Raw genomic sequence first — 27,439 nt, 5'->3', positions numbered from 1 at the left:
CTACATACTCTCACATATGCGGACAGGAGGGTACTGTCAAATCCATCAGAGGCGAAGAGGGACAGCATGGAAAATGCTTCAGTTTTAGGACCTGCCCCGCTTCTGGGATGAGAGCTGCCAAAGAGACTCCACCTCAGTAACACGTTGCCTCCTTTACACTCCTTCCCGTGGGATGTCTCCTTGCATGACCGACTCTGAGCTTGCATTTGATGGGCTGTTACAGAAGGCGCATTTTCAATAAAGGGCTGTAATTGTGAGTTACGTTCATGGAACTGCTGGAGCAATGAGTGCAGCTGTACGGACTGCCTCAGCACAACACCGACTATCTAGGGAGAATCTGAAAAGCCAATATAAGAGCAATTCTGACCGTCCCACTGGACTGAGCGAGTACCCACCCGGGCTGAGTCTGCAGCTAACTTCCATGGCGGGGTTCCACTCTCCATTCTTACAGGTCAGGTACTTGTAGTCTCCTTTCAGCATGTAGCCTTCAACACACAGGTACTCTATGACACTGCCCGAAGTCAGAGGGTTGTTGCAGGGACTTGGGTGGCATTTGTAGCCTCCATTCTCAGGTTGTGGTGGCTGGGGACAATCTGGAAAAAGAGAAAGCATCACAGAGGTTATCTCAGAGGAAGACATCTGCTGCACAACAGATGTGTCACACAGGCAAGCTTCCACCTATGAAGGCTCTCTATATTGAGAAGAAACTACCAAAACCAAGGATTGTTACACAGCAGCAGAGAACACTGCTCAGTTTCACCTCCAACATGTCTTTTGTGATTGCTAAGTACTGCTTGTTATCCTGGTTGTACAGTCTAGCTGGCAGGCATCAAACTGGTGATATTTTTGTATGGTGATGTATGAGTTTGCTACAACTGGGATTCTGTACAAGAGAGGCCCAGAAAATCCTTGCTGCTATCTTTTCCCCACAGCTGTTTCACTAGTGACTGAGGGGAGAAGCTAACAGCCAGGCTTCCCAATTAGCCTTCCAAGCCTGATGAGGAAAAAGGGCAAGACCTCCTCCTACTGAAATGAATGAAGGATGCAAGCACTCCGTTGTGCTAGGGATACAATGTCAAGATACAGAACTGCCCCAAAATGTACCCTGGAAACTCATAAGATCCCTTATTTTAGCTATTTTATACAGATATACCACAACAGTATGAGAACAGAGCTTCGCTGCAGCAGGACCACATATTCTAGCCTATTTGAAAAAAAAAAAAAAAAAACAACTAACAAACATATTTCTAAAACAACCCTCTGCTTACCTACAGGAAGTCTGAAGTACTGAAAACACCTTACATTTCATCTTGCATCTCCCTTATCCTAATGGGTACTGACATAGTAAGTGTGAGAAAACTTCTCATAGAATTTTCAGTTGCCATTCAAATAAAAACAACAAACCACAAATGAGGAAACTGCACTGAAAACAGGGTATTTGCATTGCTTAGGATTTCATCCCCTTTGGCAGCTCTCGGTGACTCTGCAGAACCGCCCCAATACACTCCCATGCTATGTATTTACCTAACTGAAGGAGTGAGAATTCCATTTTTTTTCCCTTTAAATCCAGATCAGTTTCTCAAGGTTCACAGAAGAAAATACATCAAAGATCCCTCCAGAGATATTTTGGGGCATGGAAAACCAAGCAACCTACCCTCCCTGTTCTACCACAGCACGGTCATCCAGGCCTGCATTAATCCCTGGAGCACACAATGGCAGGCTGTGCCTGCAGGTGGGAAACCCAACTGGGCAAACTTCAGTTAACTGGATTTTGTGCAGGACCTAAGAAGAGTAAGAAAACTTTAGAGACTTGCTCACTATGGAAAAATTTGCTACACTGCTGCAGTGCGAGTGACCCTTGAACCTAATCACATGTGAATGCACCATTGGTAGCGCCTTGTAAATGCCAGCAAACCCCAGGATGAAGTGCTGAGTGAAGCCAATAACCCTCTGGCATGAGTTCTGCCAGCTTTGTAACTGCAATTCAATTTACTTCTTGAGAGAAGAGGTTAACAGGGGTCTAAGAAGTAGCCTTTCAATAAGACTTTGTTCTTGAGGAGATTTATTCCTAAATAAGGTTCAGAGAAGCCACTGTCCTGTCCCTCATAAGTGTTAACTGTTGCCTCTTCTGCGTTTATTTTTTCTTTCTGCAATCATTTCCAATTTCGTAACCACGGTTTTAACGCTTTACCTTATGAGGCTAAAGCTTAAAGCCTGTCCAACACTTCAGATCAGCTGAAGCCGCAGCCTCATTACACATTTAGGCACGCAGAAATGCCCTGCTGCTTCTGCAAGACAGAGGTGTTTCCTGCTAAATCGCAAGGACCCGTCTGAGCACCAGAAATACCCTCAGCCATTTAACAAGCACCTCTCCGGGCAATGCCAGAGAGCTGTGGGGAAACCCTCCCGCTACCACAGCAGCCAGGGACAACTTCCCCGTGCACCTTTAGGCCACGGGAGGCATCTGGAACCGCTCAGGAGCCACCCGAGCCTCCCACACGCCGCCTTGCTCCAGCAGGAATTTTCCCACACTTGCACACGAGCTTCCCGTTTCCGGAGGAGCCCGAGCAGGCTGGCCCCTCTGCTTTTAAGGCCTTTGTTAGTCAGGGGAGGAGATACAGAGATGTGGCTAACTGGGCCTTTCTGCAGCAGACTCGGCCCTTTGGGCGCCACAGAGGGTCACGCTGGGAACAACACGCTCCGCAAGGCCCCTAAACCAGAGCTTTAGCTGATTCCAACAGCTGATTCCTGACTTGTCCTCCTCTTAAAAGAAGAGGTTGCGGAATTAGTCACCTCCTTTTCCTCCCTCTTCTCCCTTAGGTTGACACCACAGCACCCAAGAACATCACAAACAGTTTCCACCTTCGCTGTGACAGCAGAACAGGCTTATCCTGGCCCTGCAGCTGGAGGATGCCGGCAGACGGGAAGAGGAGCGGTTCAGAGCACAGCCGTGCTGTGAGGGCTCAGTACAGGGCTCAGGAGCAGGCAGCCCGGTCCAGCCCTTCTGCCAGCTCACGCTTCCCAAACAGGCTGCTCGCTTTTAACCTCCAGTGATGTTGGCATGCTGCTGTGTGGCCTAGCCCCAGGCTAGTGTTACTGTTTGGGTATTTGGCACACTGTCCAACGCTTTCTGAGGCACATGAACTAAACAATGGAGAGGATTTTTCAGCCCAATTAAGGCTGGGCAGATTTCAAAGGACACAGCAAAACCAGGGCAGACAGATTTACTTCTTGCAAGTGTTCAAAGGTGGGTGGCACATGGTGGATACATTGAAGCTTCCCAAAAGGTTATAAAAATTCCTCTTAATGAATTTTTGACACTTTGTTACGAACAGATATTGTAACCACATACGCCTCCTTCTCAGTAGCTTCAGCCTAGATTCTCAAAGGTATATGCTTGTATTTGAAATACTAAGAAACATGCAGGAGTTTCATCGCCTTCCTCCCTGAAACACATGTTCTTGGAAGTACCCCAGAGCTTATGAGACATCTTAAAACAAACATACATGCCAGGCAGCGAAGAGAAATACAGCCAAGTTACATAAATTATCGATTTCCTAGGAGGTTACTGACATCCTAGGCTTGCAGTTATTCCCAGCTTCCTGATTCATCATGCTCTGAGGATGCAAAGAAACTGTGGTTTTGAACTTCGCAGCCTTGTGCGCAAAGAGGGCAGAGCGCTGCTCCCCACGGCCCAGTTTCCAAGAGGTACTGAAGTTTATGACACCTCCCAAGGGAGCTGGTTCCCTGCCAACACAGGCTGCTGGAAAACAGGAAGGAGCTAACTGATGGGAAGACTAAACATTTGGGGCATCGGTGAACTCTGTTCAGAGGTAAGGAAATTGTCATTTCCAGACCGACTGGCAGAATAAAATTATGCACTGGAGTTTCTGCAACTGCAGTTCCAAAATATTAGGTGTTTAATATATTGTCCACCAAAATGCAAGACAAGGTTTTTAATAGATAAGTGAAAAAATATTAAGCCAGTATGCACCTCCACCCATTTTCCTACCAAATCATCTGTGAGCACCATTTTTCTGTGCCTAGGTCACACGAAAGAATACCACCCTCCTTGAAAGGAGGGTTAAGTACTTTTACGTTCTTTGAGTAACAGTTAACAATTTGACAATATGCAGCACAAAACTGCAAGGAACTGTTTGGTTTTTTTGTTGTAGCCACAGGCAGTGTCACCACACCAGCACCCTCTGAGGCAGAGCTACAGACCATTTCTAACAATGTAAAAGCTACTCAAAACCAAACCACGGTCACAGACAATACCACAGATGCAAGAAAAGAACTTCGTTTGATAACAGAGTGAGGGGTTTACATACTCATAACACAGAGGATGCACCTGATCTCTGTGAGTGAAATTCAGAGGTGAGCAGATCTCCCAAGCCCACACACAATCAGACTGATGTGGAAAGGAACAAGTACAATACTAACCATTTACACACACAATGTAAAATTAAAATATTCTTAAATCTGACCAGATAATTACCGCAGAAATATAAAGACTCCCGAGTACTGACCTGTTTTGTGCAGATTTAGTACTGTACCAGGGTAACAAAGGCAGATACCTCACTACAATCTTGTGGGTTTTTTTGGCACTCTGCGTTTCTTTTTTTTACAAAGTCTCTCAGATCCTAGCAGGGGTCTTACATATCTCTTTCTGCACCAAACACTTGAATTGTATTTCAGCCACTCACCTTTTTTTGCTGAGTAGTCTGACCCCATAGAGATGAAAACCAAATCCTCCTTAATTTAATACATTCTTAAAAGAAAAGAAAAGAAAAAAAAGAACAAGACATACTAATAATCATCTGCTAGAGCACATAACTGTAGGTTTGTAACTAAGGGAGAAAAAGCCGTTGCATTGTTCACCTTACGTGGGTGGACAGATTGGGAAAACATTGTGCAACAAAGGGATGTTTTGCACTGAACGTACAGTAGGTTTCCTATACTTCTCCACAGCAAGGCACAAAGGTCACTAAAGCTAGGATAGGAGTAGTTTTGACAAGTTAAAGCTGCTGTTATCTGAGTCAAGCCCGAATTCCAGCAATTTGAAGAGGAAGCAAGACTAGGCCTCAGGTAAACTCCTCACTGACCACACAAGTGCTCCAGCATGTTTGACAGTCCTCAGAGCAGCATCCTAGGAAGCTCACAAGTGCCTGCTAACGCTTATTGGAAGCAATTTGAGGGAAAACCAGGCCAATTCCGTAATAATCTCCAACAAGAAGCTAGCACTCTTCTTAACAGGTGGCTGGCAGATTGCTGCTCAGCCTTCAGATCTGTATGTTTCAGTTATCCACCACATTGGTGGTACATAAACAGCCTGAAGCCCTGCTGCCCTGCTGCCCAGGCTAGAAGACAACTCCTCACTTGGATCCCCTCAACATGTGCCCTATTCAGGTATGTTAGCATCCCTGGGCCTTTCAAACGAAAACCAGAACTGGAAGATACTAAGCTCTGTTCTTCTTTTTCCTCGTCTTCAAGATTAATGTCACTTAACTAATGTTACCATTAAAGTTGGAAAAAAAACCCTAAGATCTTCTAGTCCAACCTTTAACCCAGTACTAACATCCACCACTAAACCACACTACTAAGTTCTACATTTACATGTTTCTTGAAGATCTCCAGGGATGGTGACTCAACCACTGCCCTGGGCAGCCTACTCCAATGCTGCATAACCCTTTCAGTAATGAGAATTTCTCCTAATATCCAAACTAAACCTCCCCTGGCAAAACCTGAGGCCATTTCCCCTCATCTTATCACTTGGTGCTTGGGAGAAGACCCTGATGCCCACCTCACTAAAACCTCCTTTAAGGTAACTGTAAAGTACAATAAGGTCTCCCCTGAGCCTTCTCTTCTCCAAATTAAACACCTCCAGCTCTGTCAGCCACTCCTTGTAAGACCTGTACAAATCATCCTACAAAGTCATCCTACAAACAAAAAACACCCTCTTGACCTAACAAGACGAATATTCCCCTGGATAGTCTGGTCAAACCTGTCATGATTGATTCATACCAGCACCCAAGTGTCCAGTCTGGTGAGCAAACGTCTTTGTCAAGGAGAACGCAGAAGCACCCGGTTAAAATTGTCCCTGTACTAGAGGATATATGATTTGCTTCATGCTGGGATTAGAAGACTTATGCTAACATTCCTGTGCTATCTTGACTGTCCTACAAGTAGGATTTTCATTGAGCAGCTTAAGAAAGGTTGTCTTCCCTTAAAATGTGTCTTTTTGTCTCTATCTCCTGTCACAGAGATGGGTTCCCTCCTGGTCTGAAGTCTCTGCCTTTGCCTGTCTTCCAAATTTTTTCACATCAAATCCTGCAGTGGTAAGGAGCGCTTCTCCACAATAGTCTCTGGTTCTCTGAAATTTGTCCATCTTGATTCTCTCAGGCAGGACTTGCCACTAGCTATAGAAACATAACACATCGAGAAAGGCACCCAAAATAAACACAAGAAGGGATAACTTCCAATTACTTGTCCCTGCTATGTAGGCCTCTGATTTTCAGCTTGGATAATTTGCATGTCTGCATCACTTCAGTAAGACAGAGGGAACTGCAAAAGCAATTACTAACTTCTGGCAAGGGTCTTCAAAAGCCCCGGTCTCTAAGGAACTCTTGAGGGCAATCCTCCTTTTCTACTCCTCTTCAGCCTAGGTCCTGCCACAGTTAAATGTGAGATCAGAAACACCAGCTGCAGTTGAAGCCTTCTGCAGAGACTGCCCATTTTCCACATCTCAGACCTTAGGTCCAGGTTTAATTAACACCACGCTAAAAACAACACAGTTAAGTTCACTGTTTCTCCCAAGTTAGCGCCCTGAATTGGCCTGCACCACCAGCTTTTTGTTTTTTCCCCTCCAGTTACTTGTTTTTTAGATTCAACACAAGACTTTTTTTTTTTTTTTTTTACAGAATGCTTTTTTACAATAGAAGCGTGACAGCCTGATGCAGGCAGCCAGATGGAGGTCCAGAAGTGCAAGCCAGAGACCAGCAGTAATGCTGATTTTGGCTTGCGGAGGGTCTGGTAATTCTAGCAGAGGATTCCCTCCTGCCCACGGATCCTGCTCAGGAGTGGCACTGAACATTAGTTTCGCCTCAGGAAGTCACTGAACGACTCTGCTAGCAAGGGCTCTAGATGTGTTTGCTAATAGAAAGAGAGACATTGTTTTCTCTCTTTTCAGAGTTTCAGTTATTGCCAGCAGGGCACTACCTGACCTCTCTGCTAATCTCCTGGTTATTTAGTAAGCCAATAAGGAAACAATTTGTCCCTCCCTTAGCCCAGTTCCTGGATATTTTAATTTATTGGGCATACTCCCAACCGCTGTCACTGGTACTCAGAGAAGCATGAATGTGACCCAACCAGATAATAGTGTCACTGCTGTCCTTAGCCGAGCAGCAGGGTAACCAGCCAGATTTGCCCAGCTCTCTTAGCAGCTTCTTGAGCAACAACAAAGGCAGCACATCAGCCTCCCAGGGCCCGCAGACATGGTGCTTCAGCTTATACCTAACAGAACACCCCATGCGCGTTTTCATGCAAGCCAAAGTCTGCTTGGTTTTTAAACTTAGGGTGTCTGTTTGCTTTTTTCCCCGTGGAAGTGGTTGTTCCAAATCTTCCTGCATTCACTAGGGGACAGATCACTACCTAGCACTCAATGGACTTAAAACCCATTATACACCAAGAGAAAAACTAGAAAAAAAAAGTCCAAGTTAGTTCCTTTTCTCATGAATACTTCACCTATGTCCTAAAGAGCCTGGGCTATGAGTGGCTTGCCACCTTGGGTAGGAAAATAGGAAAAAAACACCACCACCTATTTGATTCAAAGAGCACACTGGCAGCTACCAGGCCCCTCTCCCAAAAGCCTCCTGCTGCACCACCCTTAGGGGCAGCAAGGCACAACCAGCACTGCTGCAGCGTGACACAATGACTGCAGAACAAAACAATTCTGTGAGCCCCTCTTTGGGGGAGGATTTTTCCTTTTAAACCAGGGCCTTCAGGCACACACACATCTGGACTGGTATTTGTTCCGGGAGTCTTCTGCACAGAGGGAGATGATGGGAGGGCTGGGCAGAAGGGCCAGACAGCTTTGCTTTCTGCGTGAAATCCAGACAGTGTCCTTGTTTTTCTCTTCCCCTGCGCACACATACAAACAGCAGAAGCCCCTTTCAGAAATCCCTGCCTCAGAAGCAGTTGGATTTTAGTAAGGAGCAGGCCTGTATCATTTCATACCCTTTTTAGACTAGCTACATCAAATAAACATCATCTTTTGCCAAAGCAAAACCATAACCCAGGCAGCTGGCCTGCAGAGAAAAAGCACCCAAGACAGGCTTTGATCACACTGCTGCCTCTTCCTCACCCACACCTTCCTTCCTGTTGAGAAAGCAGTGACGAGGGGACGTGCTTTAGGAAAAGCACAAGATGGTAGATACAAAAGCAGTACCTCCACCCACACGCTCCAGCTTGTCAGAGCACAGCTCCATTTCTGAGTGCTAAATACCTTTGGGTTTCCAACCAGTGATGTTTGCCTGGATGCACGAAAAAGCTTTCAGCACAGCTGTTTCCCCCTCTGCACCCTCTGCTCCTGCACTGTTCTCTCCCTAGTTCAAGCATTTGGATTAATACTAATATCAGGCTAGGAAACGGCACATCAGGTATTCCGTGGATAAATGCCATTGTGACTGCAGGTCCGTGCTGAAGGGGAAGAGCCTCGTGCTTTAGATTGGGGTTTCTCTTGGCAGGCTGGCTCCGGGAAGCACAGCAGCGACCTGCTCTGTGGTTGCACTCTGGGAACTGTACTCAAATCGCAGCCCTTTCCCAACATCCAGCAACTGGGGGATGTGTTTTAGCCCACATAAAATTATCTTCCAACACACAAATGTCTCCTGCAGTCATTAGAAAGCCCCCTCCCTAACAAACAGGGTCTTCCAGGTAGAGGCAGAGCATGCTCTGCTGCCCTTTCAGGTAGCTCAAGGTTTATGTTATTTTTTTTCTCCTCATTGCCCACAAGCATGCTAACATTTTAACTATACAAATAGAGTAACTGCAGATACAACACCTGAAGAGGGACCCAGACTGAAGCTAGCCTCTGCCAGCTGGAAGTATGCAAGACCTCCGCATTTCTAGCTGGAGACAGCATTCACACTAAAAGACAGATTACCAGATGCTCAGGTTTTCCCCTGTCTATAATTTTTGGGGTGGAGATGAGGACTGGAACCAGGACAAGAGATTTTGAACCTTCTCCTCTCCAGCACGCTGGCTTTCTCTAGCACACGAGCAGATGGGTCATCTCCCAGAGGGAGAAGCCCGAGACAGCAGCTGCTGCCGGAGCCCAGTCACAACAGCTGAGGCTAAAGAGCCTCTATATTTTACTTACAGGAGGCAGAAGTCAATAAAAGGCTTCTATTGTGAGCACGCACACTTCTAGTCGACCTTGCCCCTAAAATATTTTAAGCCTTCCTAAAAACACACTGCAAAACATAACCCTCTTTTGGGTTCGGTGTATGGAGCAGAGGCCAAAGTCCACTGAAAAATAAGCTCTCTGTCTTTGCTGGCTCCAGATGCTGCTTACCCTGAAGTCAGAGACAGAATATCAAACCGAGGGGGACGGGAACCTTCACTGGGAAATTACAGTCTCCCTAGCAAGGACACATTGTGAAGAGGAGGCTTATTTTTCTTAATGTTGTAATGCGGGTAAATGAGAAGAAACCAAAGCAGAGAGATTTGTATATATAATCATATAGCTGTGCATTTATATAATTAGACATATTAGACAAGCACTTTCGCTGTGTACAGTAACAGGCACCCCTCACACAGCCATCCCATACATGCCAAAGCTGCCTTTCTCCCCCAGCACCCTGCCTCCCCCCCACCACACTTTTTTTTTTTAGGGCAGGGGGAGAAAAAAAGGAAGGAAGAAAAGACTAATTGCAGCCTTCCACCAATGCAGTCGCCATCTGGTAACTCAAGAGACACATGGAGCCGAATTATCTTAATTAACATGTTACAACAGTATTTAAAAAAACTCTGTGCTTATTAAGACTCAGCTGTGATTAGTCAACCATGGAGGAAGCCTGCTAGTGCCACATTAATTATGGGTCTTGTCTTCCTTTCCATTATAAATACAATTTTTTTCCAGTGGCTTATCTCTCTCCTAAAAAGAGCACCATTGGCATCAAATCTTGCTCTTAAATGCAAATTCTATTTATGTTCTCCAAGAGTCAAAATGTTTGGGCTACGTGAAGCTACCACTGGTGCTTCTGGAGTGCTACACACTGTCTCAGTATAAAGTGTAGTGTTTTGCTTTTTTTTTAAAAAAAAAAAGTTTGCACCTTAGAAAGCACTGCTCAGTTATACAAATCCCTCATTAAAATTCTAGTAGAAAAAAGGAACTATTTTCTCTTTTTCAAATTCCTTTCCCGCTCCAAAGCAGAGGTACAGACTTCACTGACCCCACGCTGTGCAGGGGAAAACAAGACAAGATCCAGGGCTAACAGAAGAGCCAGATACGCGAAGGGAAGATGTCCGCAATGAAAAGCAGCAACCAAAGCCCACCTGCGCTCCAGCAGCAAACCAGACTGCATCTGCCTCTCTGGAAGCGTGCTGCTTCACTATGGAAATGGTATTGTTTCCCCCATAAGAGGCCCACCTGTAACGAGCTCCCCTCAGACACGTCCCCACAGGACTCAGCCTGACAGGCTCCGAGACAAACACTGCCAAGTTGTTCAGAGCTGGCTTCGTGTTATGCTTGCACGGAGCCCACCACAACAGCAGGGCTCTCATCTGGACTGGGTATTTCAGACCTCAGGATAACTCCAAACTGTAAAATCAAAACCTGATGCTTTTAAACAAAGCTGAGACTGATAAACCCATTTCTGGAAACATTAATTAGGAGGGGGAAAACAAACAAGGGAAACTGCAGAAGAGCTTCTAAGATCTTATGATAAAGCAATCTTATCGTTGCACAGAAATTATAATCACCATTAAGGATGCTCGCCCTGGTCCAGCACAGATCCCAAGCAGCTGAGCAGTACTTCACAGCACCCAGCACTGCCAGGACAGTTTAAAACAGTTTGCACCTGGGCTGCCGGTGGGGTGAGCAGTACAGTGGCTCCAGAACAGTCGGTGTAGTACAGAAACCTGCTCTCCCCTGTGGGCACAATGGAGATTTCCAAGTGGCATCAATTTCATTTTATTATCCCAGGCCATTTCTGGCCTCCCCATGCCTTCTTCCAGCCACCCTACAATCACTGCCACACATCAGAAGAAGAAAATTACCAAGTGCTGTAACAACTTTATATGATCTGCAGAGTCCAGGATTCTGCTCTTGAAATCCAAACCCTCACACCCAAATGGCAGCACCCAGCCTTTTATTTTTTTGTTTCCTCCCTTTCAGAAGTTAGGAGGACTCTCTTAGTCAAATAGAGTGACACTGGCTTCAGTTTCAAATTGGTAAGAATGTAATGAGCCCAAAAGCGTTCACCACACTGGGCAGGGGCAGTTAACACTCAGCAGGGGCCTTCTGTCCTCTCACTGGCAACTCACCCAATTCTAGATCTTGTTTTACATTGCAACAACAAAACGATTATTTAAGAAGATAACAGAATTGTCAAAATAGTTCGACATATTTTCAAAAAAGGAACAGGCAGCTACGCAGGAACTAACAGGACCTACTGCATAGAGGCAGTTTAGTAGAAAAGGCATTAGCACGGCATTTGAACTCACGTAACACCCATGTCCTCGATTACTGGTGCTAATTTTAAACTTCAGCTTAGCTCTTCACACAGCTTTGATTTCTCATCTTGTCTCTGCTCACCGCTTTCCAGAAACCTACAAACCTAAAAATTGGTCTGAATTCAGAGGTGACCTGCACATTTACCCTGCTGCTTCTCTGGCTGTTCCTAGGTGAGTTTTCAATTTGAGCATAGTAATATCCCAACAGTGGTTTTTTGTTTGTTTTAGGATAAAGGTCTGATAAACACTATCGGCTCTGGAAAACCATCTACCTCTTCAGCAAAACAATGAGGAGATAACCTAGGAAAAACATAGCTACCAGGTGCTCATGCTGACTTAGGACACCAGATTTTGGGAGGACAGAGATGACTGACTTGTGCCAACTGGTCTGATTGAAATAAATCCCTTTACTGACACTAGGTGAAGACAGTCCTTTGAAGGGAACATACCTTCAGAATAGGGCAGAGCAAAACTCATCTAACAGCAAGTGACAAGAGACCTGCAATTTAGCAGTGCCACAGGATGCATAATTTGCTTGCATATTTCCACGTGACTACAAAACACCGCCCTTCCCCGAGCTTCAGTCCACTACAGTAAACAGGTTCCTTTTGCTAATAAAGCACTATAAGCTCTTGCTATGGCAATGTCCCCAAATACATCCCCATTGTGGGCTCCAGCATGGCCCCTTGAGCTCCAGATGACACACATCACCTGGCTGCTAACACTGGCAGCTGTAGGACTCCTTTGCTCTCCTTTCACTGCAAGGTGGAAATCTGGAAGTCACAGCTAACCTACAATACACAGCACCCGGCTCCTCCTCAGCCAGCAGCCCAGTTCACGCCTACCTTCTAACCCCGGTTCTGCTATGGTTCCTTCTGGGACTGGACACTTTGGACTGTACAAACTGCTCAAAGGCTGTCCTAGCCTCAGAGGGGTTCTGAACCAAGAACTTTAGAGTTCAGAAAGAAGTCCTGTCCTCCTATGCATGTATGGAAAGATCCCAAGCTAGCCAAGTCACTGTAAAGCTCCGTCCTGGTAGGCATCCTCCGTTCACTAATAAGCCTTCTGCAGCTGATTCATTTTTCATCCTTTCAGCAGGAGCAGCTGCTGCCTCTGACTCAGCCTATCCAAAAAGTACTAATTTGGAAGTTTGGCCAAGGCAGATCTAGTAGTGGCATGCACATAGGAGACTGCTTTGTGCTAAGCGTTGTTCTACTTCCATCTGCACAGAAACCTAATCGGAAAGCCCAAAGCCCCACGTTCCCGAAGTTTCTCTCTACAATAGGTCTAAGGCAGCTTTGCTAGGGAAACGTTGGTAAGGAGAACAACCCCGAAACTCCAAGCTGATACATCAGCGAACACTGGAGAATATTTTTTCATCATGCCATGCCATCTCTCTTCTGACCTTTGGCTCTATTGAGCACATCAGAATCTAATATCTAGGCAGATTTGTTTATCCTCCAAGAATGACTCATCTCTGTCATGGGACTTGTCAGAACAGGCTCTCAAATCATTTACCACTGGGCAGAATTGTAAAGAGTTATTAGTCCTGTCTGGCTGGAAAGCCTCTCTTAAGCACACTTCATATTTTCAATCTAGATGTGGTTAGGTTAGCTGTAAATATTAGGTCATATTTTCTACAGGCTTTACAGGAGCTCAATAGCACAAGCAACTTCTCTGCAGTCTGGCAGGAAAACAAAAATAGCCCCGCTGGGACACTCCCCAGGTCATTCTGTTCAAAGCTGGAGGCACCTCGGACTGCAGAGTGACTTCAGTACACCAAATGGCAAACTTATCTTTCCCAGAGACCACAATGTCCTAGAGCACCCCAGCCATGCTTCACGTTGAACCATTTCCAGCTTGATTTTCTTGCACTGTTTAGCTGAGACTCACGCTGGACTGTGATGGTATAACTCAACAGCTCTAAGGCGCACAGAACGAAGAAGGAAATTTCTTCTCTTGACAAGAGCTAGCTACGACACACCTTTCTAAATTGCCCAACATTTTAAAAGTTGGGCAACTTAAGAGCTCACAAGGCGATAGTAGGAAAGGCAGTGTCAGTCCGTGCGTAACCTGCTCTGAAACTTAACAGCTCCATATCTGGGCTACTCTATTTACTAGCACTGTAAGCAGCTGGAGAGTGTTTTTTGGAAAGAAGGAAGCTAACGCCGTGAAGCTATCAGTAAGCTTGCTTCATGACTTAAGCGTGACTAGCAAAAGGCATCAAGGTCTGGTGGGCTGCTGCTGGTGCTTTGATTTGCCAGTCACAGAAGACACCATCAGTTCTGGCAGAACAGGCCAAGTCCCACACATTCCGCCCACGTGGATTCTGCTTGGGATCAACAGGCACATCAAAAAGTAAATGGCAACTTAGTATAATCCTGACAAAGGCAGTGTATAAAAGACTTCATATTTTCAGCCATCTCTTTTGAGAAGACTGTCTCATTATACAGATCTAATGGCTTCAAAGTGTTTGTTTTATAGCTCCATTTTCCCAGTACCTACCAACAGCTCTAAGCAACTCAATGGATATGAATTAGCAAATTGTCTAACAAAACGAATTAGGAAATTGTCAAAAATGTATCTAGTAGCAAACAAAATCTTCCTTTCTGTCTTTCTAGTTCCTCATTACAAACACCCACAGGGTAAACAAACCTGAACTGAAACAAGACAGGGTTGGGAAGCTGTTCAAAAACAAGCTCCTTTCGCAGCTGGCAAAAAAAGGTGTTCAGAAAAGATATGCAAAAGAAATTCTCACCCTTTGAAATACTACTTGCCCTTTGTTATTTTCACTATAGCCGTTGGAATCGATGCACAGGCAAGTCAAAATACCCAGCTGAAAAAGCACATAAGGTTAGAGTGGTGACTACTGAAATGGGACCTATTTTAGCCCTAGATGTCTAACAAAAACACAAGAGAAGAAATACCATTCCTTCCAATTGCCTCAGAGAGATTGTAAGACATAACCAAAAACCCCACAGTGTAACTATTTTCAAAACAAAATCCTCAGAAGAGGGAACAGATCTCAAGGACTGCTACAATTAAGTCCTACCTCTCTGCACTTTGCTTTTGAACAAAAAACACAAGGACATAGATGCTCTTTCCTCCTTATCTGTATTCCTTGGTCACGCACAAAGAAACATCTTTGTTCTGTAGAAAATAAAATATCGAGTTAAAGCTTAAGAAAAGAAAGCAAACCCTCTCCTAATGCTTAATTATTGGGTTGCTTTTGCTCCTTCCCTGGCACTGCTGGAACACAGCTGGCCTGACAGATGCTCAAGCGGCTCGGAGACACAGAACTCCAGCTCCTACCTCCTGCCACAAAGCCAGCCAAAACACATCCCTCTGCTGATTTAGAGGCAATGCTTCCTCGCAGTACAGGCTGAAATCTTCAAGTGGGAGTCACTGCAGAGCTTAGTGACTGGAGCTAAGGCACAGGGAACACGGGCCTAGACGCACACCCCACTGCTAGGTAACCTGAGGTTGTGTCTCTGTGCCTTGGCTCACCTCTTCACAGAGCTTTTCTGTCCACCTTTGTGAATATATCATTTTTGGTAGTCTAAAGAGTCCCATGTGATGATTGAAGGGTTCTTGTCACCAGTGTAATTAATTTAAATTACAAAGATTTACAAATTGGAGAGCGACTCTTGGTTCAATCAGAAAATGGCAGGACAAGGGGGAATGGTTTTAAACTAAAAGAAGGGAGATTTAGTTTAGAGGTTAGGAAGAAATTCTTCACTCAGAGGGTGGTGAGGCACTGGCACAGGTTGCCCAGAGATGTTGTGGATGCCCCCATCCCTGGATGTGTTCAAGGCCAGGTTAGATGAGGCCCTGGGCAATTTAATCTAGCAGGAGGTGTCCCTGTCCATGGCAGGGGGGTTGAACTAGATGATCTTTAAGGTCCCTTCCAACTCAAACCATTCTGTGATTCTGTGATTAATTTGACTGCTATAATATTCAGGTCTTCTCTTTCTGTATGAGGAAAGCCAAGCCAGATGTAGGATTTCACAGTTCAGTAGTTCTTTCGCACAGGTCTCTCTGGCCAGGAATTTATTCCAGCCTTTATTGCAATAAACAGAACTAACACATGGACGCATATGCTGCATTACTGTCTTGCAGTGTTACCGTCTGGTTTTTACTCAACATGGCTCCTTTTCTACCAGCTGTCTTTTGTTGATGCTTGTTGGTTGGGTTTTTCGTTTGTTTGGTTTCTGTTTGGAGGGGGATGTGTTTGTGGTTTTATGTTACTTGCGGCATTTCGTTAAGTTTTATCTATTACTTCAGGCACATTTTGCTCAGCTCTCTCCAGTGGCTTCCTTCATCTACATCTTATCTATACAGCATCAGTCATATCAGAGCCGTTCTTAGAAAAACAGCAAGAGTATTTCTCAGTGCAACATATAGTTAACAGGATAACAACTGGGTGAAAATGTTTGATGAGTTTTGGCCGCATGAAGTAATCAGTTTCGTTATCATTTTACCTGGATCACTCTTGACCTTGACAGGCCAAGCCTGAAAGACACTATGGAACCATTTTCATTGCTTATTGTCCTATGTACTTTCCAGCCAGCATTTACAGCATCAAACTGGAGACATTTCAAGTTCCTCTTCAGCTTCTTACAGTTTTGCCCACTCCTCAAGTCCTACTGTTGTTCCTCCTCACAGCCAATGTGCATCAGAAAACTCCTCCTCGGCTCCAGCACTGCCTCACATCAGGTAAATTTCTCCTGTTTGAACTATCTAGCTCTGCTACATCGTGCACTACATTACTACTTGCTCCTCTTTGCTACTTGCTCCATTTTGACCAAGTTGTCAATTCAAACAGGACAAAACCTCAGACTTCGTTCCAAGAGGCGCACAACCATTTTACCTTCACTGGGAGAGAGAGAAGACTTATCAGAATGAAAGCCTCATTTTACATTTTATAATACCATTATAACAACTCATTTCTACAATATTCTGAGAAACAGGATGAAGTGGGAGGGACAGGTTATTCCAAAGACAATTACCCATGTTTAAAGGAAAACTTTTGAGTTTTTTGGAGGTTCATAATTCCCTAGAACATAAAAATCTTTTCCACTACCCTGGTCAACATAGAATACATCTCATATCTATAGACACTGATCTAGCAGACAAAATATTTCACAACTACCTTCTGACTCAGACTTTGAAAGGGAAAGATTAAACACGAGCAATCAAGACAGTAGAAGTTCAGCTAAAAAAAATAATCTTTCCCAAGCCATGCAAGAACAAAGTAGTTCCAAGAAGTTCCTTACATATAAGAGAGCATTTCAGATGTTCCCCAGGGAAGGATACAGTAGAGGAAGCTGTTGCAGCATGCTTGAATGTCAGAGGAAGTCCTGCACAGAGCACAAAATGGGAAAAATCCAAGAGCGTTCCCAGCTTCTGCAGAGCTGGGGCTGGACCTTGGAGGAAAGCCGAGAACACCCAGGGGAGCCTTCAGACAAACACAGCTGGACCCAGAGCTGCCTCCCAGGTCATCATGTGAATTCATATTGTAGGAAGCAAGTATCCAAATCCCAGTTCTTCACCAGTATCAGAGTTCCCATTTTACCAAAAAAATAAGCTCCCTTCCCCCAGAAAGAGTTTATGCTGTCAAATCACTTCCCACGCTAACGCAACATGCTCACTGCCATTCCTAGACTGCCTTTCAGCCTTACTTCCATGTCCCATCCTAAAGGAATTACTCTCCACTAATTCCCGAATTGCAAAGTCTATCCTCCCTCTTCAAATAGATGATTCACAAATTAGAGCTTTTTTTTCTTTTTCCCTGAGGCAGATGTTGAAATTTCCCCCATAACATCCTCTGCATTATAGTTTGGTAGACAGCCCATAAACCACCAAGCTTCGTGGCCAGACAGAGCTTATCGTTCATCAGTGACACCGACGAAGTCCCCAGAAACAGCATATACAAACAGCACGCAGCCAGTGCCCCCACACCAACTGCCTCCGAGATGTAGTAACGATGCCAGGCTAACACCACGTCGTCTCTTCAGCTGCTCTGCAGAGCTCAGCCCACCAGGAGGCTTGGTGAAAATGCCCACACATTGCTTACAGGTTTCTTGGCAGTGGAGCGAAAGTGTTTCTCAAAGCTACATGGGAAGCTTAAAAGTACGGTTCAGCCTCTTGCCAGTCAGAGAAGTTTCTGACAGAAAGGAAGGCCCAAAGAAAAGACACTAAAAATAGCAGAAACGCTGGTCCCCCAGAGAGAGACGCTTGGGAACTCTCCCAGCTGTGTATGCAGATTCCTTGAGAACACCTAAATAAGCAGTACGGATACCCTTGGGGTCTGCTGGGAAAGCTAGCAGGGAAGGAGGTTATTTTGATGCTTGCAGATCAGCATCTAGAGAGTAAAGCAGAGCTCCAGAGGAGAAAAAAGGAGTCCATTTGCGGAATGTTACCAGACACCATTCTGTAACTCAGCTTTCACACCAACACAGAGATTCAGAGAACAGCACACGCATTTAAGCGTTACAGGGGTCACCAGGTGTAAACAGGAATAGGAGGCCTCCAAACCCAGACTGCATCACTGGGGTCAAATTCACTGGGAACACATGGTGTCTTGAACATATACCACCTAGGAAGCCCACAGATCAACAGCAGATATTGCAAAGTCATTCTGATAATAAAGACAGACATAGTATCTGCTTTACCCAGGGTCTTCTTGTTTTTATTTGTTTCCTGGCTCCTCCATAAGAGGATTTGAAGTCTTCTGGGTGGTAAATGACAGAAAACCCACTGTCTTCTACTAGTAAGGCAGCTGGCACTACAGAGCCATGTCTGCAGCAGGTAGCGCAGCGCTACCAGGACAAGAGGAAGTACAGTAATTCCACAGCTCTTTCTTTTAGACTTATGTTAATTTTCCTTTCTTCCAGTCTTTTCCACTCCAGTACAGTTTGCTTAGCACACGGGAGTTCTCTCTTACCAGATACATCCCACCAAGCACACAAATTGTTTGAACTTTCTTCCTATTGCCAACACAATTATAGTCAGGGACTGTCCAAAGGCTGTTGCATTCAATTTCACATGCTGATCGCATTAGACAGCCTGCAGCTCCATCCTTTGTTCTGCCCCTTGTCCAACCCCTGCCTTTCCTATTTGCTTTTTAGAAAAGGTTATTTTAGCCACATTTGGAATCTAACATACTACTCTTAAGAAAAGCTACATCCCAGCAGTTAACACCGAGGGCAGAGGACAATACCCCTAGCAGACAGCTCAGCCTTAACAGAAAGCAAAAGCCCTCAAGTTTGGGAAAGCAGAGAGAATCATTAAAGTCATCTAGTTCCCAACTGGATTTCCTCAATCATTTGCATTTTTCACCAGGAAATTTTAATATTAAGGAAATACTGAACAGCCTAGTCTAAATTCTCTGTGCCCACTCCTCCCAACTCACTTCTCACTGGTTAGAGCACCGAACTGGAGTCTGACCATACATCCTCAAGCTAACATCACACTCCTGCTGTGCAAACATGCAAGAGCCTTTTAAAACCCCGTAAGAGGATTTTATGTAAGAGATAAATACAAGAGGCCCTTTTCCAAAACCTCTGGATTAGATCTTTACACTAAGTACCTAGGGATTTCAAAGTTACTGTCACTAAAATACATGTTCAATGCCTAGTGCCACCAAGAAATAAATGGACTTTCATTCTCCCAAAGGGTTACTCAATGGCAAACCTCAAAACAGGTTCTCAGCTCTTAAACTGATGCTACAATTGTGTGAAAGACCATTTTGTGGCTAAACACACCATTATGTGTCAACTTCCAACAGAAGTGCCGGTGACTTTCCAAGAAGTAGAAACTGAATTTAATGTCTGGAAAACTAGGGAATTAACATATGTACAACATCCTCCAGAGGCAACTCTATCTCAGCTACTACCACATAGAATGGGAAACTCATGCCTGGTCTCAAATAAACACAGATTTTAAATCATATCTTTTCTGTGGAGCTCAACAGCACCTTATCAATTGGTTTTTCATTGTCCCTCCACCTGGGCCACGAGAGGTTACGGGGAAAGGGGTGAACAGTTTCTGCTCTTCCATGTAACTGATAAAGAAAGCAGAATGTTTAATCAAATGAGCTCTCTCCTTTTTCTTCTCTTTCCCCCCAACACATCTCCTAGCTTAAAACACTTCTTACTCTTCTCAGAAAGACAATCCTTATTTAAGCTTTTTCCAGAATTGGCAGACAAACAAACCCATCTGTTCCTCAAAAAACAAACCCACTGCTCTTCCTCACACTCTTTTTCTTATCTTCCCTGAGGACACAGTGTACATAGGCCTCCCAAGCACTAGGAAATGTCACCTGGATTATGACATTGGCCTTTTATTTTCTCCCCATTTTTATTCCCAGTCAGTATGGAAAAGGGAAATTCTTTTCATTAACGAGGTGGGTGGAGACGTCTGTCTCACATGAAGCACCGTGATCTACTTTCGTGCCCCTGTTCCTACCGCACCAGAAATTAAAGCCATAAATACAAATCACTGCAACCTAGTTATCGTACATCAAAGCTGTCACTGTCACTCTTATTCTCAGCAGGGAAGAGACAGACAGTCGATATTTACTCTTTAGCTTACAGTGTAAACAGAAACCAAATTACAGTAACTATTCCTCTGCTGCAGAAAAGTACTGCCCCTACACTTCCCTGCAAAAGCGACACTGCCAGGCTTAACATCCGTCCATTCTGCAGCAACTCCACAAGGAAGAGTGAGCTACCCATCTGTACCTATGTTTTCTCTTCACAGCTGTGGTTTTTGAAGTTATCCTTTCCTGCTCCTTTTAAACTCCTCATCAGAAATGAAACTCACCAGTAAGACTGCTAGAACAATAGCATTACTCCACAGTGGGGGGGCGGTCATGATCATATACCTTCTTACTCAGGGGCACGTAAGTCTGCCAGTTATAGAAATTGCTTGCACTGGAAAACAAAAATACATTTAAAGCTCTACTTTAACACAATTAAAGCAGTTTGAAAGTAAGAAGCTATCATCATGTGGTAGGCAGAACTACATGGACTATTTTTGTGTGTCCTGAAGACCACAGCTTGAAAACTATTCCCAGTCTAGCAGTTACTGGCAACAGATTTCTAGTCTAGACTGCAAAAAGCTCCCAGAAAAGTAGTCTTCTGTAATGCACAATTCTGAGAGGAAGCCATGTGACTGCAGGTACAAAATTAGGACATATTAAGGGACCTGGCACTCTACAGTAAAAAGGATTAAACAAATTTCAATAACAAGGTTTATGACAATAGGAACATAACCTGGAAATCCTCTTGAGCAATCACAAGCCAGTAGACTGAAGTGAGTTCCTGCCCAGAAGTAAAATTGAAGTGCCAAACAGAATTATGTTGCAGCCAAGGAGACCTCCAGGACGGTAGCAACCCACAGAGAGGATATCTTTCCGATGTAAGAGCAAGCTAGCTTCACAACAAAGAGGAATTACCCGAAAACCCTCAATTGCACCTATTCCAATAGAACAGGGGAGTACCCTATGTCTAGAAGGTATTCTGAGAAACTTTTTGCTCTGACATTGCTGGTTTTTATCATACAGTATTTCCACATTTAGGTTAATTCAGCTATAACCTTTTCTACAGCTTCATCACAGTTGGCAAATTGACATTTCTAACCCTCTGTTAAACCGTTACATTTCTTCCAACTCTTTCAAGGATGTCCTTTGCGGTGAGTCCTGTTGGTAAGCACCATTTCAGAGAAAAAAAACAATCTCATGCTTTTACCAAAATGAATCCCATCTGATTTTATCTCTGCTCTTCTGGTTCTTCAGGTTGCATCATGTTACTGAATTTTGATTGGAATTATAGAGCTCTCCTTCGGCACTGCTTTGCTTGCAAATTTAAGCTGCAGGATACTAACTCCCTCTTTCAGATTAAATACACTGGGAAAAATTTTCAGCAGTGCTTGTGTGACTTGAGACCTCCTCTCCCCCAGCTGACTACCAGTGAGACACAAGCTTCTTGGAAAGATTCATATAATGGTAAACTTATCTGACATCATAGCCATTCCAGCAGTTATCTTCCCTAACTTGAAGATGTAACGCTATTTTTCTTTGCTTTGTTACTTACTTAGCTGCCATACCAATTTATAGAAACTAAAAGTTTAAGTTGATAAACAAGCACACAATTTAGTGGAAATTTAACCAGGCCATCAAGAAGAAGGAATTTCTGACAGTTTTATTGTGCGAAGATCTCTGTTCTGGCATTCTGCCCCATCCCCTTTCCCCCACCTCATGAACTCCTGCTGCTGGTGACAATGAATCACATTAGTCTGTTCTGCCATTTCCTCCTCATATTTCTATTTTATGCTGACGGGAACAGGAAAGAGCAACTTTGTTATAAGGATTTATTTGAAAGTCAGTATCTCAGTTACTTTCCTGCATTTAGAATTGCATCTTCTTGAATCCTGTTTTCTCCCTTCTTGGTACATCAGAGGCATGTTAATTCAGTTCTCTTAACATCTACAGACACAAAGCACTAGTAATGGGGGTTATAGCAGTTAAGTTCTAACATCTTTAATTATTTTTACTGAATTGCCTCTTTTAAAATTCGCAGTCTTGTTAAAAATACATTTGAAAAAACCCACAAATTTGTGACTAGCCATTTCCAAGTAATTAAATTCATTAATCCAAACAGGAGCAAGGGACATAAAACTACTTTCTCCTTCATGCTTTTTTCCCCTCCTCTTACTCCATAATTACAAATGCTCTTATCCCACTAAATATTATAGCCAGCACTTACTCATTCTATTTTTGCTGCCCTTATCTTCCTCTTGCAAGCCTTTAAAACAATAATTGCCCTGAAATTGGAAAGACAGATGGTTCACCCGCATAAACCTAAAAACCTCCCCCCAAAACTTAAAACAGCCCCTCAGAAACCAGACAGTTTGCAGTTTCTGCGTTCTTTACTTTCTTTGCATTCAGATTTCACAGCATTCAGATTTCACAGCATTCAGATTTGCAGTTTTACTTTTTCTCCAGCCTACTTCCACCATAACTCTGAGTGTTTCTTTGTTTCTATCATCACTGCCATGAAAGGTGTTTAGAAAAGACGAGGGAGAAAATCACGCGTCCCCAAAACAGTCCTACAAAGATGTATGGTAGCTAAGTCTAACTGCAGATTTAAAAGCCCACTCCAGAGCCGTTTGCACAGTGACTCAGTGACCGACTTCCTAATGAGACAGCAGCCAGATTTGCACAGTTGTGTGCTGGCACACTTACAGAAACAGAACAAAGAAGAGGACAAGATGGTGTGACCACAGTGACTTGCAGCTCTGCCACCCTGTGCTTTCTGTCCAGCTCACCTGAGCCACAGGACAGACAAAAGCTCCATCTTCGGTGCAGTTCAGCTGAGCATCTAATGTCAAGGCACTCCAGCCTTGCTTAACTTTATAGATAATTTGTACTCTACAGAAATAAACAGACTAGAAGAGGCCTGGAGATTGGTAGAGTTAAAAATATGCCCACGAACGTGCGCACACACCTTGTCAGCAGCCACCGCGCTCCTGGAAGGCCTTGCACAGTTCCTGTTTACATACACAGAAGTTAAATACCTCCCTTCCTCAGCACACCGAGTACCCCGTGCTGTGTTTACAAAGGAAACTGCACTTTTGTTCCTCCTTGATGCCCTGAGGGACAGCTTATCTAGGGCCCAGGCCTGCTGTCTCATCCAGGAAGAGCTGAGCAGCTCTTCCAGTCGTTCTCCGGCTGTTTGTCCCCGTGCATCAGCCATGATTCACCCTCAGCACGAGGCCCGGCCTGCAGCTGGCACACGCGGCGCTGCTGCCCCCAGAGCAATGGGCAGCCATGACTCAAGCCAGCACTGCTTTGCAAAACCACTTGCTGAACTATGTCCTAAGCAAACACACTCGGTGAGAAAAGTCCTCATGGGCACACGCAAAGATTAGGCCTGTGGACACTTCAACCTGTGTATGTAATAAAGCATGTCTATTCAAAACACGCCTATCTCTTGCTATCCAACAGTCCATTATGCTGCTGAGGATAAAGCTCTGGGCAATCACCAGCATTTTCTGCTATGTTCTCTCCAACCATCCTCACGTTGTCAAGCCAAGGGGCTCCTATCTTGAACACTGAGGGTCAACTGCTAATTTTAGGGCCCCTACATGGTCAAGAGGTTGCACGAAGGACTCTCGCCTCTCTTGTTGATATGCAAGCAAGACAATTCCCTTTGTTCTCTTGCCCCAGGGAAGGGATGACCAACCTGCTAGGCCTGGCCTCCTCACTTCTACATCTAATGGAACTGGAGAGGAAATGGTGACTGTGGTGATTTTCCACTAGCATTCAGTGTACCCATGGCCTTAATGCAAGCTTCTAATACAAACAACATCAGAAAGTGGAGAGTGAACTTAACAAAAAGCTAAGACCAGCTGAATATTGAACCAAAGTGAGGATAATGCAATGGAGAGTTGCAGGGATCAGGAAGTAAGTGTCACTACAGGAATTTTTGTTTTTAAACAAGACCTTTCAAGAAGTACAGTGATTTTGTCCAAGGAACTGCCTTGAAACCTTGTGTCTGAGCACAGAAAGTGTTTCTGGTACCAGAAGAGGCCTGGAAGGCAAACAATGAACAGGATGCACATGCTGTCTGTTTCCACTGGTTGAAATACATCAGACAAGCTGATTTAATTACATTAAATTATTCTTGCAAGCATAATTTAAGGATACTTCTCTATCATACCATCGTGATCCCAGAAGTCCCTTTATGATCCCAAAAGTCCCTTTAATTTAACTTTTCCATTAGGAAATTCTCAGTCACTTTGAATTAGCAAGAAAGAAGGCTATCAGCGAGAGCAGCTTCACACCTAGCAGTTCACATTTAGGCCAACAAATAACCAGCTTCTTCGCAACAGCAACAATCCACTTTTAACACCATCTAGCCACCTTCACCAACCCTTCAGGATTCAGACACAGCGGATAAAAAAGCAGAGATGGCCACAAAGCAGCTTTTCAATTAACAGCCAGAACACCCTCCCCTCAAACCTGGGGGCTGCGGTAATCCCCTTTTTGAAATGCTAATGTCATTACAACCATAGCACCAGAAGACAAGTGGCGAGGCCTGGGTGACAGAGCCTCTGCTGTGCCCTTACACAGATGATTTAAACTGGGCCTTTTGTAACTCTCCCCCCTAAAGCTCCCTGCCTGGAATCATGCTTGACAGGAGCTGCAGCTGCTGTCCGACCCTCCCGACAAGCAGGGGTGGAAAGATCAACGCGATGAATTCATGCGTGTGGGGCGAGGGTCTGGGGCGCAGCAGCGGTGCGCCGGGGCATTGTGTTCCCAAAGCATGTAGTCTAAAGAGTCCAGAGATCAGCTTGGGGAAGGCTCGAAAAGAGGCAAAACAAGAGGTTCCCAAATGCTCCCTTACCGAATGATTTCACAAAAGTAAGAATCATCACAGCTGGTCATTAAACTCGGTACAACAGGTACGGGTAGAGAAAAGCACGGCTTGAAGAAACATTATCAACATTAATACACCTATCCTTGCACCTCAGGAACCAGCTCAGCCTCAGGGAAGAATCCCACCCATGGAGAAAGCTTCTCCAAAGGGATGGACAGCTGTCAACTTTTCTGAAAAAGTAACTGGCATGAGTTCCTGCGAGGAGATCTGAGACCAGACTGGGCACCACAAGCTTGATCCTGCCATCGCCTGATATGTAGCGACTGACATGGTTACTGCAGGGCTTTTTAGTCTCGTTTTCAATTTATTGACTCTGATACCAGTCAGGGGATCACTACAGGATACTAGCTTCATGTAATGGTTGTTTTAAATAGTACAGAATTTGTGAAAGAAAAAAAAGTTCCCTACAACTTACTATCTCCTCTCTACCGCCACAGGAAGAAAAGGTGACAGACCCCTCTGGGAGATGTGTTCGGATTAATTTGTGCAGGGTGCACACTGTCAAGCAGCTTTGAAATGCTGGCACCAAACCCAAATCATTTAAAAAAGAAAAAAACACAAAAGCTTTAATTCTGCAGGCACCCTCCCTTGGTGCTAACTAACCAACCGATGACAGGAGAGAGATTTCCTCCATTTAAAGCTGCTAATTAAGTTAAGAGTTCGGCGGATGGAAACAGACTTAGTGATAGATGCTTCCCTGCTGTCAGAGGATGGAGAACAGACATCGATTTTCATCCTCTCAAATTGCTCCGCAGTGCCTGATGCAGCCAACCATGAAATACTCCTGACCTGCTTCAGACAAGTGGCAAGTGGCCAGAGGTATGCAGTAAAGTAGTTAAGACTTTGCTCATCTTGACTGTAGTCAGAGAACGAACCTCCCCACAACACCCCTAATTAGCAGCCTCTGCCAGGCTCTCCCGGTTTTGCTGATGGCAAGAATCGGGGATGCTCAGTTCACTGGACGCAGGCTGCAACCTCCCCTTCCCTCCAAGCAGTCACACTGCTGCCCACTCCAGCACACCAGTCTTGCATGGCATCAGCACATGACTGGAAAGAGGTAGTTAAAGCGGAACCAAACCAGACCAAGGCAACACTGACAGGAAAAAATATACATATATAAAAAAAAATCAGTGCTCTGAAGAGGTGCTCCAGCCCTGAGGAGTCTCCTGAGTTAGAGACAAATGCCAAGACTGTCAATTCTCCAGGGTGCTTAGTGGAGACAAAACTTCTCACAGGGGCTAACCTCTTCCAGCACACCACTATCAAAGCTGAAACTGTCAGCCTAAAGATGACATTCGAGTTTGAGAAATAAATGCAAATAACGAGACTGAAAGTGGGAAGGTCTGAAGGTTAAAATCATGCTAGCTCAAGGACATCTACATCACAGCAAGATTAATTCTCCTTTGGGCTGTCAATAACATTTACAACAAGACTAGCTTGTTGGAAAGTCAAAGTGGAGGACTAAAAGAATACAATAGTAAAAACAAGCTTCACATCTTCATGGGTTTCACCAAGACTTGCACTCAAAGGCAAACTCATGGCAGCCTATGACTATGTTAAGATTTTTCAGCTTTTGTATTAAAAATTAGTAATTTCTTCAGTTTAGAGAAAATAGCAGCTGAATCTAAGCACTCAGATGATAAAACCTCTATCTTTTGTATCTTATAAGCCAATTACATCCAAGAAAGTGTTTACAACAAAACCAGAAGGTTGTCCTAGAGAAGCATCCCCCAGGCTTACTTTTGGTAGGGAAACTAAAACCAGCAATACAATAGAAGTGCCATCATTATAGTAACACAAAACATCAAGGATATGGTCCTTGGCTTGTGCTGAAGAGAAGCCAAGCTACTCTGCAGCACAACACATGGCTCAGCACAACTCTGACAGTACCAGTCCTTTTTAAGAAACAGGTAAGTTGGGAAGAAAAGTTAAACTACTGGAGAGAGGTTACATAGCAGGCACAACCCCAGGTTTCTGAGTTTCAAGTTTGGCCACTATGATGGTAGGAGTGAAATGGGCCAGAGGAAACAAGATTAAAAGCATACTTTCCTCCCAGCAAGGATAAATCAACAGCTCTGATTTTGGTATGACACAGAGTTATTTTCCAAAAGACCTCTGCAGCATTAAGTCTCCTGGCCAGGCTCTCCGATGATGCTGGTGGTCCAGAATAGACACGCAGCAAGCACCAGAAGTCCCATACCCCACTCTGACATTCACTTCATTCCATGCACACAGTGACACAGACCCTGCCTGGAGAG

The 27,439-nt window shown here is 44.5% G+C and overlaps 1 protein-coding gene across 9 annotated transcripts in view; it reads right to left on the bottom strand.

Annotated features, from left to right (window-relative positions):
• SUSD6 (sushi domain containing 6) overlaps positions 1-27,439 on the bottom strand; it is an 81,759-nt gene that overhangs the window by 12,289 nt on the left and 42,031 nt on the right. For all 9 annotated transcript variants that reach the window (XM_083836841.1, XM_083836845.1, XM_083836843.1 and 6 more), the window contains one exon: positions 396-593. In XM_083836841.1, coding sequence (XP_083692967.1) covers positions 396-593 — 198 coding nt within the window. The remainder of the gene's footprint in view (positions 1-395; positions 594-27,439) is intronic.

Source organism: Anser anser (genome assembly GCF_964211835.1).
Source record: "Anser anser genome assembly, chromosome: 5".
Taxonomy (NCBI): Eukaryota; Metazoa; Chordata; class Aves; order Anseriformes; family Anatidae; genus Anser; species Anser anser.
The sequence above is the reverse complement of the archived record's forward strand: the minus strand, read 5'-3'. Positions and strand labels throughout refer to the sequence as shown.